The 23,146-nt window shown below is 45.4% G+C and overlaps 1 protein-coding gene across 1 annotated transcript; it reads left to right on the top strand.

Annotated features, from left to right (window-relative positions):
* The first annotated feature begins 5,006 nt into the window (after window positions 1–5,006).
* LOC120930782 (olfactory receptor 1019-like) lies at window positions 5,007–6,138 on the top strand. The gene has a single exon (XM_040341954.1). The coding sequence runs from the start codon at window positions 5,007–5,009 to the stop codon at window positions 5,937–5,939; it is 933 nt and encodes a 310-aa protein (XP_040197888.1). The 3' UTR covers window positions 5,940–6,138.
* The last annotated feature ends 17,008 nt before the right edge of the window (window positions 6,139–23,146 follow it).

The raw sequence follows: 23,146 nt of genomic DNA on the forward strand, positions 1-23,146 counted from the left end.
TGATTGCTCCTTCTAGAAGAAATGCTTCAGATTATTTTTGCTCACCTTCCTCCATGCATTTAAATTAAATGTAAACCCGATGACCTTCAGTTTGTTCTGTGAATCGTGTATCCAACAATTGTCATGTTTTTTCCATAAATATTGTTACCATGTATATATATTAATATATCAAACAAAATGTTACTCAAGTTATTTTAGTTTTTTTATTTATAATATTTTTTCCCTTTATTTGCAAACTTGAAAAAAAATAAAAAATACAAGACGTATTACAAGAATAACAATTCATGGTAATATATTTACAACACCAATAAAGTACAAAAAAAATATCCAAAATAACTCAAATATACAATTACTAAAAAATAAATAAATGAATACATAAATAAATAGATAAATAAATACAAAATTAAATGAATACATAAATAAATAAATAGATAAATATCGTATTTTTCGCTCCATAAAACGCACTTTTCCCCCCCAAAAATATAGGGGGGAAAATGTCTCTGCGTTTTATGGAGCAAATATACACCAGGCACCACCCCCCGCCGCCAGAGGCAGGAGAGCGGAAGGCAGAAATCCCAAGCCCCAATTGAGCGCAGGGCGATCTCCCGGCTGGGCCTGACACTGTTGCTGAGAGAGAAGAATGGAGTATGGGTGCGGCAGCCGCTCGGGCTGCTATGTACTCTGTCAGGCGGATGTGATGATATCAGGTAAGGCTGCATTTATAGGACTGGTAAGGCTGCATTTATAGGACTGGTAAGGCTTCATTTAGGGACTAGTAAGGCTGCATTTATGGGACTGGAAAGGCTGCATTTATGGGACTAATAAGGCTGCGTTTATGGGACTGGTAGGGCTGCATTTATGGAACTGGTGAGGCTGCATTTATGGGTTTGGTAAGGCTGCATTTAGAACTGGTGAGGCTGCATTTATATGACTGGTAAGGCCACCTTTATGGGACTGGTAAGGCTGCATTTATGGAACTTGTAAGGCTGCATTTATGGAACTGGTGAGGCTGCATTTATGAGACTGGTGAGGGTGCATTTATGGGACTGGTGAGGCTGCATTTATAGGACTGGCGCGGCTGCATTTTTGGGACTGTTGAGGCTGCATTTATGGGACTGATAAGGCTGCATTTATAGGACTGGTAAGGCTGCATTTATGGGACTGGTGAGGCTGCATTTATGGGACTAGTAAGGCTGCATTTATGGGACAGGTAAGGCTGCATTTATAGGACTGATAAGGCTGCATTTATAGGACTGATAAGACTGCATTTATGGGACTGGTGAGGCTGCATTTATTGGACTGGTAAGGCTGCATTTATGGGACTGGTGAGGCTGCATTTATGGGACTGATAAGGCTGCATTTATAAGACTGGTAAGGCTGCATTTAAGGCAATGGTGAGGCTGCATTTATTTGGCACAGATCAGGCTGCATTTTATGGGCACTGGTACACCACTTGGTCCAGAATATTTTTTTCTTGTTTTTCTCCTCTAAAACCTAGGTGCGTCTTATGGCCAGGTATGTCCTATGGAGTGAAAAATACGGTGCATTTCCATAACCACACACAATAATACACATAGGGAGAGATTTACTAAAATTGGAGAGTGCAACATCTGGTGCAGCTCTGCATAGAAACCAATCAACTTCCAGGTTTTATTGTCAAAGCCTAATTAAAGAAGCTGAAGTTAGAAGCTGATTGGCTACCATGTACAGCTGCAACAGATTGTGAGTATTCCAGTTTTAGTCAATCAATCCCATAATATATCGCTCTTAAAAAAATAACATCAGAAACAAGTCCACATGCTTTCTACACATTTTTTAGTAAAGGTTTTATCTCCTTAATGTATATGTAGTTATGACCGCGCTTAAAATATCAGTAAAAATCGATAATGGTATGTGCAAAAATGTTTCATGCTGTATATACTCGAGTATAAGCCAAGTTTTTTAGCACATGCTGAAAAATCCCCCCCCCCCCCCCTCGGCTTATACTCGAGTCTCACTCGGGAGCGCTGTGTTAACCAGTCGGCAGCCGTTGCCGGGTGTACTGCACATGCGCAAGCACATGCACATCCAAAAGAACGTCTTTCTTGGTGTGTGATGGGGGATTATCGAACGAAGGACGTGCTCGCGCATGCGCAATACACCCGGCAATGGCCATCGTCTAAAGTTAACACAGCAGGAGAAGGCAGGGGAAGTTGGTACAACATGGAACAAGGTATGTGAGGCTGCAGAGGGGCACAGTAAGGGCTGCAAATGGGCACAGTAAGGGCTGCAAATGGGCACAGTAAGGGCGCAAATGGGCACAGGGAGGATGCAAATGGGCACAGGGAGGATGCAAATGGGCACAGCGAGGATGCAAATGGGCACAGTAAGCACGCAAACGGTGCAGTAAGGGCTGAAAATGGGCACAGTAAGGGCTGCAAATGGACACAGTAAGGGCACAAATGGACACAGTGAGGATGCAAATGGGCACAGTAAGGTTGCAAATGGGCACAGCGAACAATACACCCGGCAATGGCCACCGTCTAAAGTTATCACAGCAGGAGAAGGCAGGAGAAGTTGGTACAACATGGAACAACATGGAACAAGGTATGTGAGGCTGCAGAGGGGCATAATAAGGGTTGCAAATGGGCACAGTAAGGGCGCAAATGGGCACAGTAAGGGCGCAAATGGGCACAGTAAGGGCTGCAAATGGGCACAGGGAGGATGCAAATGGGCACAGCGAGGATGCAAATGGGCACAGTAGGAGCGCAAACGAGCACAGTAAGGGCTGAAAATGGGCACAGTAAGGGCTGCAAATGGACGCAGTAAGGGCACAAATGGGCACAGTGAGGATGCAAATGGGCACAGTAAGGCTGCAAATGGGCACAGCGAGGCTGCAAATGAGCATTGTTGACCCTCTTTCCACTTATAGTAGCTGCTGCATTTCTCACTCTAGGCTTATACTCGAGTCAATAAGCTTTGCCATTTTTTTGTGGTAAAATTAAGTGCCTCAACTTATATTCGGGTCGGCTTATACTCGAGTATATATGGTAAATCACACTAAATAAATATTTCTAATCAAGTGGCATTGCAATATGAAACCTTAAAAAAAGTGGATAAAGTGACAGTGCTAATAGGTTGTGTCAACATCTGTGTTTGTACTGTCACTTTATTTATATTTTTTTAAAGTTCCATATTGCAATGCCACTTGATTATTTATATTTATTTAGTGTGATTTGTGTAACATATTTGCACATACCATTATCACTTTTTTTACTAATATTTTAATATTTTTAATATATTTTTTTTACTAATATTTTAAGCGCAGTCATAACTACATATACAGTATATCGATTATATAGAACTGCTGCTTATTGAATTAATTAATTAGTTAGAGAGTTTCACATCCGTGGTGCAGATTCATTAACACAATTTACATCAATTTTTTAATGTTGATTGTTTCCCTTTGAATGTAGTCTTACCAGCAGAGCTGATAAATAATCAAGTCATTCATGACTCATTGTTTACTATTGTGATGCTGTGATTGGCCCACAGCTATCACATGGTACAGTGTGCTGTGATTGTCCCAGGCACCATGTGATCGCTGGTGACCAATCACAGGTCACACACTGTAGTAAACAATGATGTAATTAACGAATTCCATTCATGACTCTTGTTGACTACGTTACATACACACAGAGATCACATGGTATCTTGGCCCCTCACAGTGGCCCCAAACCAAGCACCGCAATCTGTTGTGTCTGGTGGACACAGCAGTGTGCCCCAGGGGAGAGAAGCCCTGGGGGAGCTGCCTGCCAGCAGTACATTTAGTCAGCAAGTGGTTAAAATACAGTCTCAATGTTTTAAAGTGGAGGTTCACCAAAAAAAAATTTAACATTAGATTGAGGCTATTTAAGGGGAGCAGAAACAGGTATTTTTTTTAAAATCAATGCCGTACTTACCGTTTTCGAGATAGATGTTCTCCCGCCGCTATAATATATTTGTGAATATATGTTGGAATACATTGTGAAATATGTTGCAAATATATTCATAAATATATGTTAAATGTATTTCTGAATGCATTGAGCAATATATTTATGCAACCATAAATATATTGCAATGTGCATTTTGGAATGCATTGTGCATATATTCAGACATATATTGCTAAATGCATTCAGAAGTACATTTCACATATATTTCTGAATACATTCACAATGCATTTCAAAATGCACTTTGCAATATATTTATGGCTGCAAAAAATATATTGCCAAATGCATTCAGAAGTACATTTAGCATATATTTATGAATATATGTGCAACATATGTCACAATGCATTCCAAAATATATTCACAATTATATTGAAATATATTTTTGAAATATATTGAATCTGGCCAAAATTGTAGCATTTCAAATATATGGCATTATATTTTGGAAAAATATGTTAAGAATGTTTTTTTTTAATATATTTTAAATATAAATGTAAATGTACTTCTGAATGCAAAATGTTAAAAAATACATTCCGAAATGCTGTGTATTTATATATTGTATATGTTTCGAGATAGATGTTCTCCCGCCGCTTCCGGGTATGGGCTGCGGGACTGGGCATTCCTATTTGATTGACAGCCTTCCGACCGTCGCATACAGCGCGTCACGATTTCCTGAAAGTAGCCGTACATCGGTGCGCGGGCGCCGTATAGAGCCTCACAGACGTTCGGCTTCTTTCGGCAACTGGTGACGCGCTGTATGCGACCATCGGAAGGCTGTCAATCAAATAGGAATACCCAGTCCCGAAGATCATACCCGGAAGCGGCGGGAGAACATCTATCTTGAAACCGGTAAGTACGGCATTGATTTTTTTAAAAAATACCCGTTTCTGCTCCCCTTAATTAGCCTCAATCTAATGTTAAAAAAAATTTGGGTGAACTCCCGCTTTAACATCTACTGTAGGACACCAATTGGTATAATTACATAAACTATTTTCATAAAAAAATTAAATGCTTATTTGAACTATTTCAGACCAAAACATCATGGGTGTCAAGAACAAGACTCAAGTGACCATGTTTGAGTTTTCTGGTCTTACTGATGATAAATTAGTTGCCCTGTTCCTCTTCATGCTCTTTTTAGTGGTTTACATAGTGACCGTTTTTGGAAACGTCGGAATGATAGCAACGGTTAATGTCTCACCCACCCTCCACACTCCAATGTACTACTTATTGAGCTATCTGTCTATGGTGGACCTCTTCTACTGTTCAGTAATTACACCTAAAATGTTGTCTGACCTCCTTTCCGAGAGGAAGTTAATCACATTCATGGGTTGCAGCCTTCAGTTCTACTTCTTTTGTGCACTGGCAGGTACAGAGGTCTATATCCTCTCAGGAATGGCATACGACCGATATGTTGCTATATGCCACCCTCTCCACTACATATCAGTGATGACTAAGAAGAAATGTCTCGGTCTTGTTACTCTCTCTTTCGTTGTTGGCTTTGTACAGTCAGTTGCACAGACCAGCAGTCTATTCAGTCTTGAATTCTGTGACTCTAACCTTATAGACCACTTCTACTGTGACATCCCTCCACTGGTCAGGTTGTCTTGTTCCCAAATCCGCACCTGCACCATCGTCACCCTTTTCTTTGTATGTTTTTGTGGCTTAAGTTCAATGACAAACATCCTGGTCTCCTACACCCTCATCATTCCATCTATCTTACGGATAAACTCTGTGGCTGGCAGGAGGAAAGCATTTAGCACCTGCTCCTCACATCTTATGTGTGCTACCATCTTCTATGTTGCAGTTGTCTGTGCTTACTTTCATCCATCCTCCAGTACCCTCAAAATACAAGAAAAGGTATCCTCTGTATTCTACACAGCGGTGACACCAATGTTGAATCCGATTATCTACAGCCTGAGGAACCAAGAGGCGAAAAAGTCAATTTTAAGACTGCTTCAGAAAAGTTCCAATTAGAATATATGATATCATGATACCTGTTCAGCTTCAACATACCTAGATCAAAAGATGGTTGATGATAACCTGTGTGAAAAGAGATATAGAAGTAGTCATTGTTGAGCATTCCTATCTGTCATGGCAATCCAGTTTAATCTCAGCTAATTCAAGATATGGCTACATGGGAAATACTGTGTAGTCTTCCTTTAAAGAGTCACTGGCCCCCAAGAAGCATACAGGAGTATATTGTCATGGGTTTTGGCGAAGATAATAATAATATATTTTAATATTTTCCGACAAAAATATGAAAGGTTCATTAGGCCTAAAATTTGAAATGAGACATTGATATGGAAGTAATTTCAGCCATTGAAGGCTAAGCACACCTTAGCCCATATTTGCCCAGCATTCAAGACACTAACAATTGAATTAGCTATCTATAACTTTTACAAGCTTGGGTGAAGGTCTGAGCAATGGAAACTCTCATCACAGAACAATGAAATGTCTTTCTCACCAAACAAGGTGTTTAAACTGGCTTCAAGTGAGTAGATATACCCATTGTGGGGTAGTTTTCATGAACAAGAACTCAACGTTCTTTTTAGCTGTCCTAAAAACAATGGCTTGTGGGCCAACTAAAGTCCCTGAGAAGGAATTGTTTACACAGCTGGTCTTAGTATCCTGTCTTAATTAAGAGACAGTTTAAAGTCCAGTCCTCACAAACTAAAGTACCATACACATGGGGCCAGATTCTCAGAGCAAGTACGCCGGCGTATGTACTGATACACTGGCGTACTTTCAAATTTGCCTCGTCTTATCTTTAGTTTGAATCCTCAAACCAAGATACGACGGCTTCTGGCTTCGATCCGACAGGATCGTAGGTGCAATACTTTGGCGCCCGCTGGGTGGAGTTTGCGTCGTTTTCCGCGTCGGCTATGCTAATTAGTAGGGTTGTTCCGATACCGATACTAGTATCGGTATCGGGACCGATTCCAAGTATTTGCGGGAGTACTCGTACTCCCGCAAATACCCCCGATACCAAAATAGAATACTCCCCCCCCCCCGCCGCCGCCATCGCTGTGACGCCGCATCCCGCCGCCGTTACGCCGCATCCCCGCTACCACCGACTGTGTAATACGCGCCGGGAACATTACAGCTTTGAATAGCTGTAATGATTTCGCGCCGCGCATAGACACTCCCCCTCGCTCGGGTGAACTGTCCAATCCCGAGCGAGGGGGAGTGTCTATACCCAGCGTGGCGCCAATCATTACAGCTATTCAAAGCTGTAATGTTCCCGGCAGGTATTACACAGTCGGCGGTAGCGGGGATGCAGGTAAGCGGGATATGGGGGGGAGACATGGCTACATGGGGGAGACATGGCTGGATGGGGGGGGAGACATGCCTGGATGGGGGGGAGACATGCCTGGATGGGGGGGGAGACATGCCTGGATGGGGGGGAGACATGCCTGGATGGGGGGGGAGACATGCCGGGATGGGGGGATACATGGCTGCATGGGGGGAGACATGGCTGGATATGGGGGGGAGACATGGCTGCATGGGGGGAGACATAGCTGCATATGGGGGGGACATAGATGCATATGGGGGGGACATAGCTGCATGTGGGGGGACATAGCTGCATATGGGGGGACATAGCTGCATATGGGGGGGACATGGCTGGATATGGGGGGACATGGCTGCATATGGGGGGGACATGGCTGGATATGGGGGACATGGCTGGATATGGGGGGACATGGCTGCATATGGGGGGGACATGGCTGGATATGGGGGGGACATGGCTGGATATGGGGGGGACATGGCTGCATCTGGGGGGGACATGGCTGCATCTGGGGGGGACATGGCTGCATCTGTGGGGGGACATGGCTGCATTTGTGGGGAGACATTGCTGCATTTGGGGACACATTTAAAAAAAGTATCGGTATTCGGTATTGGCGAGTACTTGAAAAAAAGTATCGGTACTTGTACTCGGTCCTAAAAAAGTGGTATCGGGACAACCCTACTAATTAGCTTTTTCCGTCGATCCACGAAGGTAAGCACGGCCGTCGCATTCTCTTACGTCGTCGCTAGTCGGCTTTTCCCGGCGTATAGTTAAAGCTGCTATTTCGTGGCGTATAGATAGACTTGGAACAAGAAAAGAAGTTGGGACAAATGAGATGCGATTTGATGCAAACAGTAGTAAAGTAATAAATGCGTATTAACCAAGCTCAAACTTACCACCCAAACAGCAAGCCACCTTCAACTGTCTAACTGTATGTTAAAAGCAGAGGATTGGTTGCACACATTTGCAAATGCATGGATAAGCTACAGGCCACTCCACGGCTCTCTGCGTTTCTGTAGTCCTAACTAAACTGATATCGTTTCCTCAATAGGAGGCATACAAATACTAATGAGTAGATGGAGGACAGGTGACTGGGAGTATGTGTCCCCGCCTCCACCTAGGAATGGTATGGTAGTGAGAAGCATTGGAAAAGACGCATAAGGGTAAATATATAAAAAAATATCAAAATCGCATCTCCATCCCTGTAATATGACATAGAAATGGTTGGGGACTTTGAATGAGGCATATGGACTGCCGCACCAGCACATGCCTCCATCCCTGAAATTGGAACAAGAAAAGAAGTTGGGACTTTAAATGAGATGCCATTTGATGCAAACAGTAGTAAAGTAATAAATGCGTAATAACCAAGCTCAAACTTACCACCCAAACAGCAAGCCACCTTCAACTGTCTAACTGTATGTTAAAAGCAGAGGATTGGTTGCACACATTTGCAAATGCATGGATAAGCTACAGGCCACTCCACGGCTCTCTGCGTTTCTGTAGTCCTAACTAAACTGATATAGTTTCCTCAATAGGAGGCATACAAATACTAATGAGTAGATGGAGGACAGGAGACTGAGAGTATGTGTCCCCGCCTCCACCTAGGAATGGTATGGTAGTGAGAAGCATTGGAAGAGACGCATAAGGGTAAATATATAAAAAAATATCAAAATCACATCTCCATCCCTGTAATATGACATAGAAATGGTTGGGGACTTTAGTCTATAGATAGACTTGCCATGTTAAAGTATGGCCATCGTTCCCGCGTCGAATTTTGAATGTTTTTTTTTGGCGTAAGTCGTCCGTGAATAGGAAAGGACGTAACTCACGTCTAAGTTCAAAAAATGACGTTGGTGCGACGTCATTTCGCGCAAAGCACGGTGGGAAATTTCGAAACGGAGCATGCGCATTTCAATCGGCGCGGGGACGCGCTTCATTTAAATGAATCACGCCCCCTACCCGCCCAATTTGAAATACGCGCCGAGAAATACACTACGCCGCCGTAACTTACGGCGCAAAATCTTCCTGGATTCAACTTGGAGCCAGGTAAGATACGGCGGCATAGCGTATCTCTGATACTCTGCGCCAGGGCAATTCTATGTGAATCTGGCCCATGGTATTCAAAGAATATATGTTGATATGAAATAAATAAGAAATAATGTTAGATTATCAATGACATCTTAGGACCGAGGGAAATATATGACCATCGCATCCATAAGTTAGAACTTTGTTAGAAGAAAGAATTATATGAGAAATTTGTTTTATAAATAGAAGTGCATTGAAGAAGCTAATCAACATTATGAAATATATCACATTGTGATTATAAAAATTTGAATTAACCTGTAACACATATCCATCAAACACATATCAAAATAATTCATGTATCTACATTAATAATTATTTTGCATTTGATTGAGAGATGTAAACCTATGCATTGATTGAAAAGACATATAAATAAGCATATTATATCGAAATCAACAATATACTAATTGTATCATATCAAATATAAAGTTACCAGAGTTGCCAGAATGTGTATGTGTATAGGTATATATAGATATATATATGTATACATATATATTGATATTTTCCCCAAAAATATAAATATTAACGAATAGATTATCTCACAATAAAGGTGAGACACCTAGTGGTTGGAAGTGATATTACTTGAGGTTCTCAAAGCCCAGAGAACAAGTTAATTATTATTAAGCTGTCAGCCAATAGAAACCAGACACGTCTTGACAGGAACTCCCATATGGGCCACGAACCTATGAGTGGAGCACACATATTGAGTATGCAGAACTTGGTATAATTTTTATAGTCCTATTGTTCTGATCGATATAAAATTAGAGAGTGAGAGAGCTCATGGGGAGATGAAAAGGGAATCGAACAGCCTGGGGGAGGGAGCCCAGGGGCAATGAAAGAAGACCCCGAGAGAAGACCCCATCAATAGGAGCGCCGTATGAGAGCAGGAATGAAGCAATGACTGAAGTATGATGCAGGGAGGACTGACTCCGATGGGGAAGGGGCACACTTGCACTATGCATGAAGACTGCAACGATTTTAGCTCTGGTTACTTGCCAGTAGGAAATAGCCATTTTGGGAATTGGTAACTATGTCATTTTTTGATTTTATCTCAAATCTATTGTTGTTCCCTAGAAATGTTGAAATATTGAAGTATTGAATATCCTGTAGTTATGGTTTGTTCTCATTATCAATAACTGGTAATTTTTCCTTAAAGAGTACAATTTTTATTATATTTTTATTTTTACATAGTTCCACTTTTATTGACAAAATAAACGTCCAATATATTTCACATTGTTAACCACTTACTTACCTGCAGTATAGTAACGGTTGGGCATGTGAAATAGACGGTTTTATTTCATTGTCATTTATATAAAGTTATCTTGAGAACTTACCATGACACAAATCAAAGGTACTGCATGCCCATTTTGGGGGTATTTTATTGACTTTCAAGTCGTTAATGCAACGCAACTGGCATTTTAATTTCATGTAAATATTCATATTTTGTCTACCAATAAATTAGCTATTTTGTATGATCATACGTCTCCGTGAATAAGTTTCATATTATAGACTACGTCATATAGATTGTCTTGTATTTAAAAATATCTTCATTATAAAAGAATTCAAAGTAAATTACTGTGCGGGTGAATACGACCTTAAAAAAGCACAACAATATAGTCTTGACTATTTCCTGTATCATATAAGTGCTTATGTGGCCTTTGTAATGAGGGTCCACTAAGGAGGGTAATCGGCTGTGTGTTTGTGTGCCGGTGATGGTTTCCTCTATTTTTCACCTTCTGCTAACCATCTTGTGAAAAGTGTTGAACACCGTCTCCTGGATTTATTTCCTGGACTTTTTATACATGCGCTGCACCTCACCCATATAACTTTTTTTGCAAAAAAATTAAGTTACACTGTGACAGAACCCACTGTCACTGTGTTTTGGAGGGGGCTGTGTACTGGCCTTCTACACAAAGACTATGGCCCAGCAGAGAAGGAGCGACTTGGGGACAAAATGGCATTGAGATAATGTAATGTAATGTAATGAAATGCTACATCCCTTCTTTCCATCCCCCCCTCTTGTTGCTATGTTCAATTGTTTTGGGTCATGGCACATAGACAAAGGATGTGTAAGGAGGGCTGCCTGCATATCATAATCCCTTGGTGTGTTTCAACTGTAGTTGTTTGAATATACAAGTGTCGAGTTTCCATTGACCCCATCTATGACAAGGCTAAGGGGAGTGTCCCTAACTGTGTTTTAAAGTGTATGTTTTGTACTTAATAAACAGTTTTTATGCTCTGCATGTTTAACCCTGTAACACCTGTGTGGCTTGCCTCGGGATTGGGGGGTTAAGGGCTGGTTATGGCGAGTCTGTCGGCTGCGGGTGCATTTTGAGAACAGGAGACACATGTCTGGCGAAGGTGCCCAGCCAGGGTATCCAAGATCTGTCACAGTGGTAGCAGCAGTGGGATGTCTCCTGCAGTCCAGGACATCCAAACCACCACCAGGATTCGAGATCCAGGCATCCGCTGAGGAGCGACATGGGGACCAGCCAGCACGAGAGCGGAGTTCAGGAGGAGGCTGCAATGCATGCAGAAGCAACATCGGAGACCAGCGACGGAGCACACCATGCTCGACTGGGTTGATGTGATCCGCCGGAAACTCTGTCAAGAGATGCTAAGCAACGAGCGGCACCATCAGGGGAAGACCCTTCCCTCCTACACAGAGATGTACTGGATGCAGTGTTCCTGAGGACCGCGAGACGAGTGAAAGACGGAGCTCAGAAGATTGGTCCAGGAAATGAGGCTGGACGCCAGCTACGGAGCCTTTCTGGTGGTTCGCAGTCCAACTGTAGCCAGGTACAGCAGATAGCAGCCAGGGCCGGCGCTAGCGCAAGGCAACATTGGCACTTGCCTTACGGCGCCAGCGCTGCCAGGGGAACAGGGCGGAAAACTGAGCGGAAAACTGCCGCCGCCTGCCCCGCCCCGTCCATCATCCACATATGACCATTATCTCCGCACCGCACTTGGCAACCTCACTTCAAAGAGGGGCGGAGGGATCGTCGCACTAGCCACTAGAACAGAGCGGGGCGTGTCCCGGCTGACAGGCGGGTTCTGCCATTGGCGGTGAGGAGGGTGCTGGTGACGGCTCAGGTATCCGGAGGTGGCTGTGCACAGGTGTACGTCACCTCACCTTTCCTTCAGATTGTGTGTGGAGGGAGAGGAGGACGCCTGACATGTGGGAACACTGCCGCATTGTGCCGACATCTGAGTCATGCAGGTAAACCCCCCCCCCCCCCCCGCCATCATCCTGTTTATTTACAGAGCGCTCAGCCAGGATCAGCCACAGGAGGGGGCTGGAAAATCCACAGAACTCTCTGTTCACTCAACTTTCTGGGACTGACGGGTAACCATGGAAACAGGACACTTCAGGCTGAAGGTAGCTGCTAGCGAACGCGCAGGCAGCGATTCTCTTTCCTGGAGCCAATCCCCCCCATCCCTGTTTACCCTTCCGGGGGCCCGTTCACACCTGCGCCAGTGGCGTGCGTTTTTTGAACCCCTTCCCACAGCATAAGCTAAAGGGGGTCTCACTGATAAAAACCTTCCATGTCCCAACAGTAACAAGTTTATACTCACACAATGATAGTATGGAAGTGCAAAGTGTATATTGGAATGCTTCGAGGCTCTAGATGGGGCTGGGGGTTCTGGAGGTGGCCAGGAGAAACTACAGGGGGTGGGGGTCTCTTGAGGGGGTTAGGGGGTCTCTCCAGGAGGCGTTTTAGGGGTGGTGTGGGAAACTAGTGGGTGCTGCATGAGCTGATGGAATTGCGGGAGGTTGGAATGCACTGTGGGAGGCTGTGGCTGGGTGGCACTGGGGGGTGTTGGGGGTGCAATGTGCAAGGTTGTGAGGCACTGTAGGGAATGTTGAAGTGCAATTTGCAAGGTTGGGGAGCTAGGTGGCACTGTGAGAGGTTGGAGTGCACTGTGGGATCTGAAGGGATCTGAAGGGTGCCCTGTGCCCTGATGTGCACTGTACCCTGATGTGTTGTGCCCTGTGCGTGCGGCAAAATGCACCTTCGCCTGAGTTGACAAAAATCCTTGCAACGGCCCTGATGGCAGCCCAACAGAAAGCGTTGGCTATGGCCGCGTATGGCTGCTCTATCAAAAAATGTACAGAGACCCAGACTTTGGGAGCGATGGGGAGTGGCAGCTGGAAGACATGCTGGACTTCCGAGATGAGGTGAGTGAGTGAGTGAGAAACTTATATAGCGCAACACATGCGAACTGAATCACCTCTGGTGCTGGACCTCCCCGAAAATGCGGGTGACCTGGAGGAAATGGAGTTCCTGGCCCAGCAGGAATGGGAGCCCAAGATTGCCTACAAGAGACTGTTTGAAGGTGATCAGCAGTCCGGCATGGCTCTTGTTGCCGGGAAATGTCCACAAGAAGTGAAGATGTGGAGGAAATGGGGCCGGGTGCCCCTACTTTTTCCTGTCCTAACTGCAACGGAAGAAGCGACAATGATATAGAGGGCACAGTGAGTGCTAGAATGCTGGAAGAACGCACCAGAGGTTCCCCAGGCAGCGAGACAAGCTAATAGCATAAAGGTCTCGGAAGGGGGAGTTGGGACAGGCACTGGAAGGCTAGTAGATGGTGATCAGCAGCAAGTCCAGAGTATCACATCCAGTGCCCCAGCAGAAGCGCTGGCTATGAGGAAGTGCGCCGCTGGCCTATGCTCGCATTCACAGTCAGATCCAGATAGTCTGAGATGATCTCCATGAGCTGTTTCCCCAACAGCAGATATCCCCAACGGGAGTGGAGAAAGCAATTCTCCCTCCCCAGCTGTGGGTGCGTTTGGAGAACAGGAGACACAGGTCTGGAGGAGGTGCACATTCGGGGTATCCGAGATCCGTTAAATACAACCAAGCACATAAAATCCCCCCCAAAAAAATTGAGGCCCACCCCCACATATACACATGCACAAACGTAAACACATGCTTCAGGAGCCTACTCGTGAAAACGTTGATTGCGATACACATGTTACATATCACCGTGTACGCCAGAGTGAGAACACTAATTCTAGCACCAGGCCTCCTCCGTAACACTAAACTGATACCTATAGGGGGCCTTTGAAGCATTGCCTATAGAAAATATAGGGTACTGAAGTTTGACGACTTTTTACAGGCGCAAAACAAAATTAAGGTTTGGCATGTTGGGTATCTATTTACTCTGTGTAACCTCGTCTTTTATATTTATTTAAATATTGCGTTTCCTAGACCTTTACGGTAAAATCGTGTGATATAAAAAAATACTACTGCTATTTTATTCTCTAGGGTGTTTGCTTTCAGAAAATATATAATGTTTGGGGTTTTGTGTAATCTCAAGGCCTAAAATAATTTTTTAAACATGTATGCAAAAACAAAAAGGTTAATCAAAAGCGAAAGGGTTAATAAAATGGTAAAAATGGTACAACTTGTAAATGTAGTCAAAACATAGCCAGGGTTCGGTAGCCAAATCGGGTAGTCAGAACAAGCCAGGAAATTAGGAAGCCAGAGATCAGTGTATTCAGAGGCAGCAAACTGGATCAGGAACCAAAAGGAACGTCAGCCAGGCAAGTCTTCAACAGGAACACAGCAGATAGACTCTAGATATGTTGACCATGGTGAAGACAATGATGAAATGAACCAGACAGTTTAAATAGCCAGAAGGGGATGGCTATGGGCTTGACTGACGAGCAGGAGATGATCAACAGGTGAACCACTGTGGAACGACGAGTGCTGGCAATTAACCGACAACTGGGCAACCCGAGCACAGAGAGCCCAGCCCTGACAGAAGCACTGATGACCACTGATTGGCAGCACTGATGGGCACTGTCGGGACTGCACTGATAATCAGGACATGTAATCAGTGCCAGAGGCGTAGCGTGGGGGTGCAGGGGGGGCTGTCGCACCGGGTGCAATATTGGGGGGCGCGAAATCCTGCACCGTTTGTGTCACTTATTAAGGTCCGTTACCGTTATTGTGTCACGGGCCGGCCACCATGTTGCGACAGATGGCGCCCTGTGATTGGGCGAATGTGGTCATGTGCTCCGGCAGGGCTGGTCAGTCCTTGAACGCGGGCAGCGCATGAGCGAAAGCCCGCCCGCGCTTCTGTAAGCCGCCGCCGTCTTCTTCTGCTCCACCCTTCTTCCCTGACCGGATCTGGAAATGCTCAGAGCCTTCATCTGAGACCGTGTCAGTGGGGCATACCCGATCGATGGACAACAAAAAGTGAGTGAGTCACGAGTGAGCCTGTGAGGGAGGCAGAGCAACCGCCAGTCAGCAGCAGTTAGTTAGGGAGAGGAGAGTCACGCCACGTGTTAATGCACAGTTAGTACAGACAGAGAGACTGTTACATGCCAAAACATGCCAAAGACAATCACCCCCCCAACACACAAGGGGAAGGAGCCCAACCCTGTGGGCTTACAAGAAGCCACACTGGTGACGCCTACCTCTTGCAACACAGCTAAGAGTTAACTTACTCTATTTCTTTATTTAACCACTTAAGACCCGGACCATTACACAGGTAAAGGACCTGACAATTGCGCGGTCGTGCGACGTGGCTCCCAAACAAAATTGGCGTCCTTTTTTTCCCCACAAATAGAGCTTTCTTTTGGTGGTATTTGATCACCTCTGCAGTTTTTATTTTTTGCACTATAAACAAAAATAGAGCGACAATTTAAAAAAATATATATATTTTTTACTTTTTGCTAATATAAATACCCTCAAAAAAGATATAAAAAACTTTTTTTTCCTCAGTTTAGGCCGATACGTATTCTTCTACATATTTTTGGTAAAAAAAAAATCGCAATAAGCGTTTATCGATTGGTTTGCGCAAAATTTAAAGTGTTTACAAAATAGGGGATAGTTTTATTGCATTTTTATTAATATTTTTTTTTTTTACTACTAATGGCAGCGATCAGCGATTTTTTTCGTGACTGCGGCATTATGGCGGATACATCAGACAATTTTGACACATTTTTGGGACCATTGTCATTTTCACAGCAAAAAGTGCTATAAAAATGCATTGTTTACTGTGAAAATGACAATTGCAGTTTGGGAGTTAACCACTAGGGGGTGCTGAAGGGCTTAAGTGTGACCTCATATGTGTTTCTAACTGTAGGGGGGCAGGGTTGGACATGTGACGTCATTGATCGCCTTTCCCTATATCAGGGAACAGACGATCAATGACAGTGCCACAGTGAAGAACGGGGAAGCTGTGTTTACACACAGCTCTCCCCATTCTTCAGCTCCGGGGACCGATCGCGGGACTCCGGTGGCAAACGGGTCCGCGGGTCCCGCGGTCACGGAGCTTTGGACCTGGTCGCGGGCGCGGCTGGGCACTTAAAGAGGACGTACTTGTGCCCAGCCATGCCATTCTGCCGACGTATATGTGCAGGAGGCGGTCCTTAAGTGGTTAAGGTATGGTCATTAATTTGGGAACTTGTTGCAGGTGCCGCTTCTCCTGTCCTCTCCTGCCCTCTGGCAGGCGTCACCAGTGTGGCTTATTGTAAGCCCACAGGGTTGGGCTCCTTCCCCCTTGTGTGGGGGAGTGGGGGCGATTACATGATCCTCCGGATTGCTCCACTGTTTCCTGACATTCCTGGCCACGCAACTGTCTACTCCATCTTTAAGCGGTAACCATATCGCTATGCCATACCTGTATTGTGATGTATGATTATATGTTTTGAATATCTGAAGTTATTTCATATGTCTCTTAGGCCCCGTACACACGACCAAACATGTATGCTGAAACTGGTCCGCGGGTGTTCGGTCGTGTGAAGGCGCGAGCGGGCCGAATTCCAGCAAACATTTGCCCGCCGGGCCTTTTCCCAGTGGGCAAATATTCGTGGACGTGTTTTAAAACCGTCCGCTGGAATCCTGCCCGCTCGGACATGTACGGTCGTCAGTACAGACCTACCGTACATGTCCAGGTGCCCGCCGTCCCTCGCATGCGTCGAATGACTTCGACGCATGCGTGGAAGCCTTTAAATGGCAGGCCCGCCCACGTCTCCGCGTCATCGCCGCGTCATCGTCGTGGCGACGACGCGGACACGCCCCGCGTATTGTTTACGTGCGGACTTCTGTACGATGGTTAGTACAGCCATCGTACAGAAGCCCTCTGGCAGGCATGTACGGTGAAAACGGTCCGACGGACCGCTTTCATCGTACATGTTTGCTCGTGTGTACCGGGCCTTAGAGTCAACGATCCCCCTGAAGATGACCACTTTATGGTCGAAACGCATCAGTGATTTACACCCAAATACAATTGCTATGTAATCCTGATTTAAATTTTGCATGCATGGTAATATTGGAATATGCAGTAATTTATCTGGCCAGACTGTTTTACATGTTTTATTCATTGTAACTTAAAGTGGAGTTCCACCCATAAATATAACATTACATCAGTAGTTTTAAAAAAAATGTCATTAGTCCTTTAAGAAAAAAAAAATTTTTTTTAGATGCCTTCAAAGTGTTGTTGCTAGGCAGAATAGTTAATCTTCCCTCTTCCTGCACCTAGATGCTTAAGCTTCCTAACCAACACCGCACAGACTCCTGGGAATGTAGTGGGTGTAACTTCCCAGGAGTCTGTGCACTCCCCAGTCTCGAAGAATCATGTGACTTGGACAGTACAGGTGCTGAAACCTGATCTGAAACCTATTACACTGCTTGTGCAGCACTGAGTATGTGCAAGATCTGCAAGGCTGAAATCCAGGAAGTCATACAGTCTGGCTTCATGATGCCCACACTTAAGATGGCCCCAGTCAATTTCTATTTTATAAAGTGTCTAAATGCTGTAACAACCTAACAAAACGGACCTTAGTTTACAGACTAACTTTACTAGAATACATTAAGCTTGTGTATTACAGGGGTATTTATATTTAAAAAGTGAAATTGTGGCCGGAACTCCACTTTAACTGTGACATTTGACAACCCTCAAACAAATATGTTTTATACTATTATTCGACAAATAATTCATAGACCACATCTACACTGCTGTCTAAAGCCCCACGTGTGTTGTTCCTGATCAAGCGCCCTTTCTGTCTGCCCTGCTTTGCTAGTTTGGATTTCCCTGGGTATGACTTTGGACCGGATTATAGGACTGTTCCTTGAACTCAGCTTGCCTTTTACCCAGTGGCGGCTGGTGCTCAAATTTTTTAGGGGGGCACACACAAATGAAAAAAAAAAAAGACAATTGCAGCCTCACTGTGCCCATCAAAGGCAGCCTCACTGTGCCCATCAAAGGCAGCCACTGTGCCCATCAAATGCAGCCACTGTGCCATGCCATCAATTGTCGCCACTGTGCCATCAATTGTCACCACTGTGCCATCAATTGTCACCACTGTGCCATGCCAAACACAGCCACTGTGCCATCAAAAGCAGTCACTGTGCCATGCTATCAATTATCCCCACTGTGCCCACATCAATTGTCGCCACTGTGCCTACATCAATTGTCGCCACTGTGCCCACATCAATTGTCGCCACTGTGCCCACATCAATTGTCCCCACTGTGCCCACATCAATTGTCCCCCACTGTGCCCACATCAATTGTCCCCACTGTGCCCACATCAATTGTCCCCCACTGTGCCCACATCAATTGTCCCCACATCAATTGTCCCCACTGTGCCCTGTAAAATGCTGCCAGTCAGATTGCCCCCCCTCCACCCCCCCCCCGCCCGGCACTTACCTTTCTGGGGCTCGCCATCCTCCTTCCACAGTCCCTCGATGTCTTCTGCCGCCCTCGATGATGCTTCAGCCAATCAGGTTACTGATAACCAGAATCAGTGAACCTGATTGGCTGAGACGGCCGTCAGTCTTATCCAAGGGACGTAGCCCACTACGTTCCGAGGATAAGACATCTGGGAGCTAAAGGGCTAGGAAAGCCTATCAGAGCCGCTGGCTCTGATAGGCACTTCCGCACAGCCAACCAGCTGTCCTCATTCAAATAATCGGCGCCCAATATCCGGTTATCTGAATAGGCTGGCCACAATAACATACACTCATGCAATGCATGAGTGTATGTTATTTGCGCTGCGCTGCAAAACAAATTTTTAAAAGCCTTAAAGGGCCCGTTTTTATTTTATTTTTTTATGACTACAGGAGGGGGCGGCGCCCGGGCGCCCCCTATGGACGGGCCGCCACTGATTTTACCTGGACTGTCATAAAATCATGTTATCTGTCTGCTAACCGCAAGTATCTACATGATATAAGCAAACTGTACACTCTACCCCTTGCTTGTGATAGAGACACATCTACCTGGTTCTAGACCAAGCCCCTGTTAGTCTGCATTGTCTGTTGTTGGATCCCTTGTGTTTGACAATTGGACTGGATTATCCCCTGAACTCAGCCTGCCCTTCTACCTGGAACGAATACTGGATTATCCCCTGAACTCAGCCTGTCTCTAGCTGGACTGTCTTAGAACCACGCTATCTGCTAAACTGCAAGTAACCTATTTGCTCTGTTCATGTCTGCCCGGCTGGGCCAGCCAGACACTATAGCATTGTCTGGGGTAACCGAGTACCGGTAGGCCTGCTTGCCTTATGGGAAAAGGGGCTGCTATAGGTGAAGAACATAGTAGCCAGCTATAGTGTCTGACCACCTGCGTTGGGGTAGACGTGACACCTGGTGACAACGGTCACCAAGACAAATATGTAAACAGGGGTTAGTACCTCTTTTAGGAAAATCCCTGGACCCCGGTGGGTACTGTGGGTGAGACAAGATTTGTTTATAATCGGGGCTGGAAGGGCTTAAGGCAGGGGTGCCCAACCAGTGGCCCGCGGAGCCCTCTGATGTGGACCACGACCTCTTGCTTTGGTATGGCTGGTTGGCAAGCCCAGATCGCGGATCGCAGATCCGTCATCCCAGATCATCAGTGTTGTGAATGAAGCTGGTGGTAGAGAAAGCAAGTGACTGCGGAGCAGAGCCGCATAAGTCGATACTTCCTGTATAGCCCCGGCTCCTGTCACAGGTGGAGTGATACCAAATATGGGCATATCTGTTCTGCAATGGTTACTGGGCTGCTTTCAAACTGATCCGCAGATCAGCCGCCTACCTCTAATCCGATCCGCTAAAAAAAGACAGAAGGGGATAATTCCCGTTCCACCTGGGTGGACCAAATTGAGTGGGCTGTGTCCGTGTCTGCTCTGAAAATGCATAGTGGATACAGACCTGTCATCCACCTGCTCCACTCATTGTGGCCCGCGACCTGTTACCAAGTCACCTAAGTGGCCCTCGCTCTTTAAAAGGTTGGACATTCCTGGCTTAAGGGAAGAGGTCTGCAGTACAACACTATGTGAAATGAATGCCCGAGTAAAGGATACTCTTTGAGGCAGGCTCGATATAAGCCCATTGAAGAACCCATCTAAAGGAACATACAGTGAGGAAACTGGAAGTCCTGGTTGGCATTCCTGTGGTAAAGTTGAATTTGAACTGTAGAGTGTTGCTGATGTCTGGTACGAAGAGGTAAATTGGTGTTTTGGAAAGAACTGTGCATGCTGCTCCTGCTACAGTAAAAAGTTATAAAGGCTAAACGTGTGGACATTCCTTTATTTCTGAAGGTGGTCCTCGGGTTGGGAGAATGTGAGCAACCAAGATGGTGGAGTTTCTCCAAACTACAGGTGTACAGTGCCCCAATCTGTTCCTGATCCAGCTCCTCATGACAATGGTCACCAAGACAAATATGTAAACAGGGGTTAGCACCCCTTTTAGGAAAATCCCTCCCCCAGGTGGGTACTGTGGGTGGGACAAGATTAGTTTATAATCGGGCTGGAAAGGCTTGAGGGAAGAGGTCGATGGGAAAAGGCAGCCTGCAGTACAACACTATGTGAAATTAATGCCCAAGTAAAGGATACTATTCGGGACAGGCCCAATATAGGCCCATTGAAGAACCCATCTAAGCTAACCTACAGTGAGGAAATTGGAAGTGCTGGTTGGGATCCCCATGTTAAAGTTGAATTTGAACTGTACAGTGTTGCTGATGATCAGGTACAAAGAGGTATATTGGTGTTTTGGAAAGAACTGTGCATTCTGTTCCTGCTACAGTAAAATGTTACAAAGGCTATGTGGACATTCCTTTATTTTTGGAGGTGGTTTTCGGGTTGGGAGAATGTGAGCAACCAATATGGTGGAGTTTCTCCAAACTACAGGTGTACAGTGCCCAAATCTGTTCCTGATCCAGTAGGCAGCATGACTTCTGTTGATGGAGTATGAGGTCCCTGATTACAAATAGAGAGGGTGCATATGTCCAGTGGGGCCACGGACAACAATAAAAACTTGATAGGGCTTCTAAACCGTACCTTCTCTATCCAATCTGGACTGTTAGGCCTCGTACACACGATAGGTTAACCAGAGGACAACGGTCTGATGGACCGTTTTCATCAGTCAAAACCGACCGTGTGTGGGCCCCATAGGTTATTTATCCATAGGTTAAAAAAAAGCCAACTTGCTTTAAATTTAACCTATGGATTCCTAACCGATAGGTCAAAACCGATCGTTAGTAGGCACAACCATACCCACGCAAAATCCACGCATGCTCAGAATCAAGTTGACGCATGCTTGGAGGCATTGAACTTTGTTTTTTCAGCACGTCGTCGTGTTTTACGTCACCACGTTATGACACGATAGTTTTTTTAACCGATGGTGTGTAGGCGCGACGGACCATCAGTCAGCTTCATCGGTTAACCTATGACAATGGTCCTTCAGACCGTTCTCATCGGATGGACTGATCGTGTGTACGAGGCTTAAGACTTTACTTGGACTTGGACTTTAGCAATGGCTGCTTGGCCCAAGTATGTGTATGTATGAATGTGAGTTAGGGACCTTAGATTGTAAGTTCCTTGAGGGCAGGGACACACATGAAACCAATAACCAATAGGATATTATAAATTTGAGATCTGGGATCACGTTCACAAATACAATTTTTAATGACAAATGCTAAAAATGGAGAAAGAGACAAAAAACAATTAAAATACACTAGGGCCCCTGGCAATCCACTGAAAGAGCTACCTCAATGCGATGTCTGAGCTATGGGGGTATCCAACCATCCCAATGCACTCCCTTACAGGGCCGTAGATAATTTTTTGCTCTGGGGGGGGGGGGGGGGGGGGTTTCAGCAGCAGGTACTAAGTAAAAGTATTTTAAAACAAAACAAATTGCGCCAAATTCATAAAGACTGGAAAAAGGAAAAGCTATGTGTTGCTCATAGTAAGCAATCACATCCTTAAAGCGGAGGTTTTTTATGCTTTACGTACCTTGTAATCCATTTTTTCAATCTACTTCTCCCCGCGGGAGTAGGCGTTTCTATGCCTAGGGGGATTGTCATCTGGGAGGTCGTCCAGATGATTGACGTCTGTTCGCCCCGGCGGATAAGGACCCGCCCCCCGTATTGCGTAGGCGCGCACGAGTTACGGGGCTTCCGAAAAAAGCCGATCATGCAGAGATGTGAGTCGGCTCTATATGGCGCCTGAGCTCTGCATGTTCAGCTTTTTTCGGAAGCCCCGTAACTTGTGCGCGCCTACGCAATACGGGGGGCGGGGCCTTATCTGCTGGGGCGAACAGATGTCAATCATCTGGGTGACCTCCCAGATGACAATCCCCCTAGGCATGGGCGTCCGCTGAATTTTTTTTAGGGAGGGGCGCTTCGGCAGCAGCGATACACAGTCGCATTTAACCCTTTCTTCAAATGCTAGCGGGGGTTAAAAGCACCACGCTAGCGACTGAATAGCGCAGCTAAAACGATGGTAAAGCGACGATTTTTAGCACCGCTTTACCGAAAATATGGCCAGCTGGCAGTGTGAAATAGCTCTTGAGATAATTCAGCTTCACTCCATGCCCATATA

Source organism: Rana temporaria, chromosome 3, assembly GCF_905171775.1.
Source record: "Rana temporaria chromosome 3, aRanTem1.1, whole genome shotgun sequence".
Taxonomy (NCBI): Eukaryota; Metazoa; Chordata; class Amphibia; order Anura; family Ranidae; genus Rana; species Rana temporaria.